Raw genomic sequence first — 10,137 nt, 5'->3', positions numbered from 1 at the left:
TTCATCTCCTGATGAGCCACTGGTGGGTTTGAACCGCTGACCTTGCAGTTAGCAGTTTCATACTTCCCAAACAGTGCATTTCCAGACATGGAACAAATTAAAAATCTACCTAACTCATTTTCTTTATTTTTCAGGCCATATGTTCCTTATTTTCTTTGCAACAATAAGATGAATTAGAGCCAGAGTTCTGCTTTCCAATGGCTTACATCACTCTGCAGACAATTGGCAGTCAGGAGAGAGGCAGCTGCCACCTCTCCAGCTATCTCTCTATTTAAAGTTCAAAGAGGCGCTTCCTAACAGTGACAAAGAGGTAAGCTGTGCCCAACCAACTCACACAATAGGAGGAATGGCTGAAAAAGGTAAGATCAAAAGCATCTCGCTCCCTGAGAGAGGGTGTGTGTGTGTGTGTGTGTGTGTGTGTGTATGTGTGTGTGTGTGTGCGCGCGTGCGTGTCTTACTATGTCCGGGAAACTGTTCAAGATCGACACCAGTCATTGCTTTTAATCTTGATAATAATCTCCTGAGATATGCAGTATTATAACTCATTTACTAGGAAGTGAGGCACAGACGTTGAGTAGCATTGACTATCAGACACTTGAGAGTTGTGGTACCAGATGTTGAACCTGTTCTGTCTTATACCAGTGTATTGAACCCTTATGAATTCTTTCAGGTGTAACTATTTGGGCACACTCAGAACTGGACAGAAAGAGAAGCATTTTGAAGTTTCTCTTCATGTTTAAAGAGAGGTTCTGTCCTTGTAGGTGGTATTCATGGAAGTGGCGTATGCAAACTATTCTGTGTCACTCTATTTGCAAACAATGCTACCAGTTGTGATAAAACTCTTATTTAGGTGCTTGTGTTAAGAAAGCTAACACGGGTCATATTAGAGCTTGGATCCCGAGGGTTAGCTTTGTGGAAGACTACAGGTTGCAGGATGAGCCCTAAATCCAATTTAGAGTTTCCACGGAGATTCAGTCTCCAACGAGTTCTTTCTGACCAATGACCAGCACTGGGAAAAGCTTTAACCTCAGGCAAAGTGTTTCTGAATGTGGACTCCTACTTTCCCCCTAGACAGCCCAAGGGGGTGGGGGGACCTAGTTTTAAGGGGCTTGCTTAGGTATACCCTTGATGGGGATTGGGGTAGCAGGGTGATGCAGCCATGACTCCGACTCTGAGTGCCTTGGTTAGGGAGCCCTGAAACAATCTTGCTAACCTTTCTAATCTGCAATAGAGTAGCTTATGGTACCTTTGCCACTTCTGTAGCCCTGCCTGCAATTGTGATGTATTGATCTGGCACCAATCATAATTTTGTGACAGTTCTTTGGATTCTCCGTTTCCTAGTTAAGTGGCCACATTTCTGTGACTCCTTAGAGATTATTATGGCCTGTGCTGATGGTCTCCCTCATCCAGATAGTTTATCTTTGTCCTGTTTTAAGGTTTAATGAATGTGCCTCCATTAATTAGATTTGAATTTGGGTCTCTTTTCTCCTCTGGAGGTAGTGTAGTGGGTACTTATTGGGCTGCCAATCACAAGGTCTGTAGTTCAAAATCACCAGCTGCTTCACAGAAGAAAGACGAAGCTTTTACTTCTGGATATAGTGAGAGTCGTGAAACCCACAAAGGCCATTCTACAGGATCTTATAGAGTCACTTGGGAGCAGTGAGTTTTTCTTCCCCTAGGACAAGGTGTATTACAGTGTTAAATGCGCAGTTAATTATATTTCTTTTCAAGGAATAGTAAATAATAAAGTCTTTTCCTCTTGCCTTTATTATACATAGGTTATAGAACTGAATTAAATATGCTCCTGTATAAAATATTTTCAATTAAAATATAAGTATTAATTCTAAAGTTCTTTAAAACTGAGAAAATGCTTAGTCACATGAATAGCACATACATTATGTTTGGTTTCTTCAACTGTAATGATGTCCAAATCCACAAAAAGGTTTGTTTTGTGATTTTTTTTTTACCTAAATGACAGTGAAGGACAGAGCATAATGCCTTCTTTATCTGTAAAGCAACACCATGTGGCAGGAAAGGAGAAGGGTTTTCATTCAGTGCATAATGTCTTTTCCAAGGTCACAGTGATATGGAGAAGCAAGGAAAGTCCCTGAAAGTTTCGAGTTGAGAGGAATGCCATCATTTTTGAAAGAAAGAAAAATAGACTTAAGTTCTTAACATTCATTCTCACTTCAGAAATCTTGCTTTTCTAACCGTGTCTTCTAATTTTAGAAATGTCTCCTCTACTGATTTTATTCTAATAGCATTAGAATAAAATTTAAAATGCCATATTTTTAAAGTGATAGAAATTGTAACAGAAGTTCAATTAAGAGTATGCATTCTCTTTGAGAGCTAATAGCATATGATCTAATGGTATTATTCAATGAGGACTATATTGGAGGTCTTACCATGGGGACATTAATTCTATAGAATGTCTTTCTGTGCAGTTATTGAATCTGTGTGTGTGTGTGTGTGTGTGTGTGTGTGTGAGTGCCTAAAAGACCAAACCTGAGATGAAGTGAGAATCAAGAAAGGATACTTTGATAAATTACCCTTTACAGATAAGGGTACAAACAGGAGGCACTGGGCCGAGTATCTGCATGTATGTACTTCTGCATCACTATTGCCCATGGAATCATGGTTCTGTCATCAGCTGGTATAATAAATATGTTTTTTAAAATCTTCTTTCTATATTCTAGATGAATTTTATAAGGTATGATGCTTTTCTCTTTCTTATGCTAGATAGTATTTAGAGTTAGCAATAGAGACCAAGAATAATTCCAACACTTTTCCATGTGTTATGATTGTTTACTTCAGTGGGAATTACCTGAGTCAATCTAGATGGTTTCTATGTAAGCAACAGCTCCATGTATGATTGCACACATGCACAAATGTGTTCTGTATGCACTAAGCCCTCCCACGTGAGGTGGTCTGACGTAGTAAAGCCTTGCCCATCTGTTGTATCAGTTGAGCCTCACAACAACTCAGGTTGGCATCTGTCACAAGTTTCACGAGCCCCACTTTACCCGTAGGGAAACTTAAGTTCAGACTTGTCCAAGGTCAGAGAGCTGTATGACACATGTGTGGCTTGAATACAGACCTCCCTATTCCAAATACCAGGGGCTTACACTGAGTCACGTTGCCCTTTATGGAAAACAAAATTGTAATCAGGTCTGATGTGATTAGAGATGTATCTTGATATATCAGATTACTCTTATTCTCATGATTCAGAAGAGCTAATACCACAGTGACCTGCCTAATCGGGTATCCCTTCCTTATTTTTTAAAGCAGAGTTGCTATCCTCACGCCTGCTGGTTCCCATTCTCCTCTTCATTGGCTGGATTGTGGGCTGCGTCATCATGATTTATGTTGTCTTCTCCTAGAAAGGCAAGATTTTTGAAACATTAAATCTTTATTTATAAGGAACATATATTATTTCAAAAATATTTTCTGTTTTACTAATGAGGCATTCTGTCACACAGGCAAGAAGATTTCAAACCGACATCCTTTCGAAGAGTTAAAAATAACCCAGACAATGAAACGGACTAATTATTAAAAATTCCTCTCATGGATCACTGAAATGTTTGATATCACTTTGTAAATATCACTCTGGTTTGTAAGCTGGTGCTGATTTATAAGCTCCATAGGGCTCTTTTCAGGAGTTTGCTTTAAATTCTAAATACAAATAAGAACGCTAAGGAAATGTGGATGAAGTTCTCTATAACTTGGACAAAGAAAATAATCTTCCTAACTAAGACTCAAAATACATAAGCAGAAGATGGATGTACTGAAAAAACTCACTGATATACACACATATTATAGAACAAAAGACTAACATATGAACAGCTAGTTCACTGAAAAAGAACTGGAGGAACCATGAGGACGTTTGACCACATGCCTGGTGGAAAGCCCATGGAGAAATAAGCACTCTCATATACTGTCTGGGAACACGGAATGGCACATCTTAGCATTGGTGGTTTGACATCTTTGGGTTGGTGGTTGACAGTCACTATCAAATCACATATGAATTTAATTATTGACTCAGATATGCCTCTTCTCAGAATATAGCAAATTCCACAGACATAGTGGCAAAAATACAAAATGCCATATGTTATTGTTATGTGTCACCCAGTTGGTTTCAACCCATGGGGACCCTACCCATGACATTTTCTAGCATTTGAAATACTAGTGACGCAGTTTCCAACATACCAGCAACATACAAGCCACCACAGTATGACAAACTGACAGACACGTAGTGGAAAATACATAAAGATGTTACTTTTGGCATTGCTTCCAGCACAAACCTAGAGAGAATTCAGGAGTCCATTAATCAGAAACTGATTGAATAACCTGTTTTTTGTCTACCTAACATGGTAGCTATGAAGCTGACAGAGGAAAGAAGTGTCTTTGTATACTAATACGATATAATGTCCAGGATAGAGTGTTAAGTGGAAAGAGCCAGGGCCTAATAATGAATGCTACCTTATGTGTAAGAAAAGGAAATGGCATATGTACACTGTGTTAGTCTGGGTTTACTAGAGAAACAGGTTCATAGACACTCATGTGTATAAGAAAGAGCTTTATATACAAGAGCAATTGAATGTTGAGAAAACAACTCAGCCTGGTCCAGATTAAGTCCATAAGTCTGATATTAACCCATATGTTTGATATATCTTTAAATTCCTCTTCAGACTCACGACTCACATGCAATGATGCTGAATGCAGGAAGATCACAGGCCAATGGATGGAAAGTTTTGTGGACCCAGTGGTGGTGGAAGCATCTCAGCATTGTCAGGGGTCTCCACATGGCTTCTCTAGCTCCATGGCTCTGCCCCATCAGTGTAGCTCCATCAGGCTCATCATCAGTAATTTCTCACAGGGAGTGAGTCTGTTCCTGCCATGAGCGAAACGAACTATTTATCTCCATGACATCTCCAAATGAGGTCACCAGCTGCGACCTGATTGACAGGCTAAACTCCACCCCTTCACTTTGAAATCTCAAATTGACAACATCTTATGCAATTACCACATATACATATTTGTTTATGTTGAAACACTGAATCATAAGAGACACTAGTAAGAGCTAGGCTTCTCTGGGCATACTTTTTTTCATAGTTTTGATTGTTGGAATTGTAAATATTCTAGAAATTAGAAATAAGGGCGGAAAAGCCATACAAATGGAGACGAATAACCACCATAGTATATCAACTTGGTGGCATGACCACTGAGGGAGAATAAGTTTTTCAAATAATTGTGTCTCTTTTCTTTTCCCTCCATGGTTTAAATACATTAAAAGGCATTTTGCAATCATCACCACATTCATTTTAGGACATGTTCTGCATTCTTGTATGCATTATTACTTGCTCCCTATTTCCCCCCAGCCTCCCCAACCATATCCCTAAGGAACTATTAAACTAGCTACTTTCTCTATGTGTTTACTTATCCTAAATTTCATATAAAGAAAATCATACAAACCCCTATAATTACAATAAAATAAAACAGAAAAATCCCAATCCAAGAGAAAACAGAAGATCCTAGAAATTAGAACAAATTAAAAGTGGGTCAAAAAGGAAAACAAATGAAATATATTCAATTTTAACTTAATTATATCTATAGTACTCCACTTTCAAATGCACTCTGCCCGAGGGTCAGACAGTGCACTGTGCCCAGGTAAATGACTTGAGGGAGTACAATGAGGCTTAATCTGCTTGGTGACTTTGCAAACGGATTTGGGCTTTCACTATCGTCCATAGCCTTCTGCAAACCAGGTGTTCAGAATTTAAGTAAATAATAAAGTTCTCTCTTTTGACCTTGGAGTTCATAATTCCCAATTCTTGGATCACGTGGACTGGTGTGTTCTTTTAGCGCCTCTAGCTGACCCTCACGTGAATGGCTGCTTGTTTTAAGACAAGTCTTTATGACCCTAGAATCTAGAACCTAGATGCTATTCTTTTTGATAGCCAGGCACCATCTGAATTCTTTGCCACATTTCCTATAGCAACCAGATCATCAGTGATCGCTTCATTAGGGCAACTAATGAGCAGGGCCACATTGTAAGAAGTAATTGTCTTTGGATTAAGGTTTCTGATAACGTGTGGCTCAACATCCATTTCTTTATCTAAAGTTTACATATCAGAAGCAGTATTTTCAACTTGTTGAGAAATAATTTAAGTACTTCCATGAGACAGTTAATCATTCTGAAAGTAGTATCATTAATCTAGCCAATGGTATAGATTTTAAAGCACTATTGAACAAAGGAAAATATACATATATATCAAAGATTTTTTTAACTACATGGGATGTTCAGTTATGTACATTAAAAATTTAGGTAACTGACCACTTTAAGAAAGCAGTGAGGATTAGACATACGGCAAAAAGTTCAATCCCACTCATTCACTAAGGCAAATCTGTGTCTGCAGGCCTAAGACATGTCACAAAAAGCGAGAGTAAGAAAATAGTAAGTATATGGCCATCTACAATTATTGGACAACCTCAAAAGCAGGAGACTTGAACGAAAGTCCACTGACTTCCAAATCCATCACCTTGGGATACCAGGCCCCTGCTTCGTCTCACATCCAGTGTGTCTACTTCAAGTCCACAGTGTTTTATTTCCTTCAATCTGCAAGAGGTATGTATAAGGTAAAATGGAGTTTCCAAATCACATGATTCTAATGTGTTCTATGAAGAGCTGTACACCTCAAGATGACTAAATCCCAAATCCAAGTACCCTATAGCACACAGCCAGGGTCATCAAGGGCTGAAATAAACTTCCTGAAAAAGACATCATTTGCAAGATGCTACTGGGAAGATTATCCCATTGGGAGTCTATATAAGCAATGTAAAGCATTTTATTTCAAGAGTAAACTGCCCCTCCTTATTTTATCTACCAACCAAAAAGAAATAACCTTTTCAGAGACAGACATAGTTCTCCTCTTCTGACCATGAATTCCCATTGGAATCAACAGATCACCATTATAGAAGTAGCTATGAACTTGGGGTGACTGTGGAACAATACCATATGAAAGGCAATATTTGCTCGTGTCCCTACCCACTGACATCTGGAGTGAGGTCTCTTCTGAAAAAGTGATTTTTAAGATTCACAAGTAAGGGAGTAATAAATGGCTTATAAGCATAAAACAGATGCACAACCATTTTGTTCGGGAGACCAGATGAGGTAGTTAGTTTATTGTGCCAGCCTGGCCAATAAACACAAGTGGGATTAATGAAGGGCAGAGAGATAAATGGCTCGGCGAACCTCACCTTTCTTGTCTCTCGCTCTTTGATCATAAGACCAGTGCAGCTGCCTTGCTTGTTCTGTGCCTCAATTTCAAGTTACACTACCTGTGAACTGTATCGCTGTAATTTGAGGTCCCTTTAAGATATCTTTCACCATACAATTGGAAGTTACATCTCTTGAGCTGGGGACTGACTGTTGGTGACCTGGCTGACAGTTGGTGACCTGCCTTGTTGTTTGCTGCCTGTGCTGGGATAGCCTGGATCTCTCTACAGAGGACTACCTGGTGGCCCTCAAGACTTGAAGGACTGCCAGTGTCTCACAACTCTCTTATGGGAGAAAGTTGCACTGAGCCATTTGTACTGCTTTATAATTTAAATGTTCATTTCTTGTATCATATATCTATCTGTATATAATTTAACTGTTCTCTTCTTGTATTATATTTCTATCTGTATATAATTTAACACTTCATTTCTTGTGTCATCTATCTATCTATCTATCTATCTATCTATCTATCTATCTATCTATAATTATTAGCAATCTGGTTTTGTCTCTCTAGAGAACCCTGCCTAACACACCAGATTAAATAATTACACGACCTGGTGTTTGTCTTTATAGTAGTGGACTCACACAACACGTGTGCTTTGGTTATTGACTAACTTGGTTCAGCATAATGTTCTCCAGGTCCATCTATGTTGTGAGGTGCTTCATAGTTTTATCAATGATTTTATATGATGCATAGTCTTCCATTACGTTTCTGTACCATTTTTCTACTGAAAGGTTTTTGTGTTATTTCCAATTTCTTGCTTTTGTGGACAGTGCTTCTGTTTGTGTTCTCTCTCTTCCTTCTTTCGGGGATATGCCATCAGAGTATTGCTCGACTGTAGGGAATTCCCATTCCCCATTTGATTTTATGTAGCACCATATTGCTTTCCACAATGATTGTACTTGTTTACAGGTCCCATTGTAGTGTATGAAAATTCCAATCTTTCCATACCCTGTCCAACATTTGTTTCCTGGTTTGAATTTTACATTGGAATGTCATTGTTGTATAAGGTAATATCTCACCACTGTTTTGATTGAAATCTCCTGGATTGCTAGTGACCATGAGCATTTTTTCAAGTGCTTGTTAACCATTTGAATGCCATTTCCAGTGAGCTGTTATGTCTTTAGCCCACTTTTTAAAAGTGAAATACTTTTATTGAGAGCTCGTACATCTCTTATCACAATCCATGCATTCATCCATTGTGTCAAGCACATTTGACTTTTGTACATATGTTTCCATCATAATTTTCAAAGCATTTTCTTTCTACTTGAGCCCTTGATGTCAGCTCCTCATTTTCCCCCTCCATCCCCCACCTTCCCTCCCTCATGAACCCTTGACAAGTTATAGATTATTGTTGTCATATCTTACATTATCCTCTGTCACCCTTCACCCACTTTTCTGGTGTTCATCCCCTTGGGAGGAGGTTATATGTTGATTCTTGTGATCTATTACCCCTCCCCCCGCCACCTTCTCTTTATCCTCCTGGTATCTCTATTCTCATTGTTGACCCTGAGGGATTTATCTATCCTGGGTTCTCTGTGTTTCGGGCTCTTATCTGTAGCAGCGTGCACGCTCTGGTCCTATCTGATTTGTAAGGTAGAATTGAGGTCATGGTAGTGGGGGAAAGGAAGCATTAAAGAACTAGAGGAAAGTTGTGTGTTTCATCAGTGCTATGCTGCACCATGACTGGCTTGTCTCTTTCTTTTGACCCTTCTGTAAGGGGATGTCCAATTGTCTACAGATAGACTTTGGGTCTCCACTCCACACATACGCACCCCATTCACATTGGTATGATTTTTTCGGGGGGGTCTTAGAAGCCTGATACCTGATCCCATCAACACCTCGTGATCACACAGGCTGGTGTGCTTCTTCCATGTTGGATTTGTCGCTTCTCAGATAGATGGCTACTTGTTTATCTTCAAGCCGTTAAGACCCCAGATGCTATATCTTTTGATAGCCGGGCACCATCAGCTTCCTTCACCACATTTGCTTATGCACCCATTTGTCTTCAGTGATCGTGTTGGGAAGGTGAGCACCACAGAATGCCAGATTATTAGAACAAAGTGTATTTGTGTTGAGGGAGTACTTGAGTTGAGGCTCAGTGTCCATCTGCAACCTTAATCCTTAAGATACAGATATAAGTACATAGATCTATTTCCCTGTCTTACAAATAAATATATTTACATATGTATATGCCTGTATTTAGACCTCTATTAATGTCCTTTGCCTCCTAGTTCTTTCCTCTATTTCCATTTACTTTCCTCTTGTCTCACCATCATATTTGGCTTTCATTCAGGTTTAGTAATTCCTCACAGTTACATTGCCCTTGATTAAGCCCCACTAGGCATCCTATGCCCTTCTCTCCATTGATTTTAGTTCACTTATTGTTCCCTTGTTTCTTGGTTAGTTAAACTCCCCTTCCTTTCTCCCACCTTCCCTCCTCCTATTTTCCCTGGCACCATTGGTCCCATTGTTTTCATCTCCAAATTGTTTATCCCGCCTATCTTATCTAGATAGACATATAGAGACATTCATAAATGCAAAAACCAGGTGAAGCCAAACGAAACAACAAAGGAAGACAAACCCAACAAAACAATGACAACAAAAAGAAATCCAACGACGACACAAAAAAGAAAAGCCTATAAATAGTGCAAGGTCTATTTTTTGACCTTTAGAAGTGTTTCCAGTAGAATCTGATAGAGTACCACACTCTGTCCCCAAAGTCTATTTCTGATATTCTCCGGAGATTTCATTACTTTGTTCCCCTTGCTGCTCTCTTGCATGCCCTTGGTGTTTTGCCCCAGTGTGATGGCGTCAGATTGGGCACAATTCCCTCACTGTGTCTCCAGTGTCGTCCCCT

At 39.3% G+C, this 10,137-nt stretch overlaps 1 protein-coding gene across 1 annotated transcript; it reads left to right on the top strand.

The window, feature by feature from the left end:
• The first annotated feature begins 346 nt into the window (after nucleotides 1–346).
• STRIT1 (small transmembrane regulator of ion transport 1) lies at nucleotides 347–3,380 on the top strand. The gene is made up of 2 exons (XM_075548864.1): nucleotides 347–359; nucleotides 3,286–3,380. Exons 1-2 carry the CDS (start codon nucleotides 347–349, stop codon nucleotides 3,378–3,380), a joined length of 108 nt encoding a protein of 35 aa, XP_075404979.1.
• The last annotated feature ends 6,757 nt before the right edge of the window (nucleotides 3,381–10,137 follow it).

This window comes from Tenrec ecaudatus, chromosome 4 (genome assembly GCF_050624435.1).
Source record: "Tenrec ecaudatus isolate mTenEca1 chromosome 4, mTenEca1.hap1, whole genome shotgun sequence".
Classification (NCBI taxonomy): Eukaryota; Metazoa; Chordata; class Mammalia; order Afrosoricida; family Tenrecidae; genus Tenrec; species Tenrec ecaudatus.
Note: the sequence above shows the minus strand (reverse complement) of the source record. Positions and strands in the feature narration are given on the sequence as shown.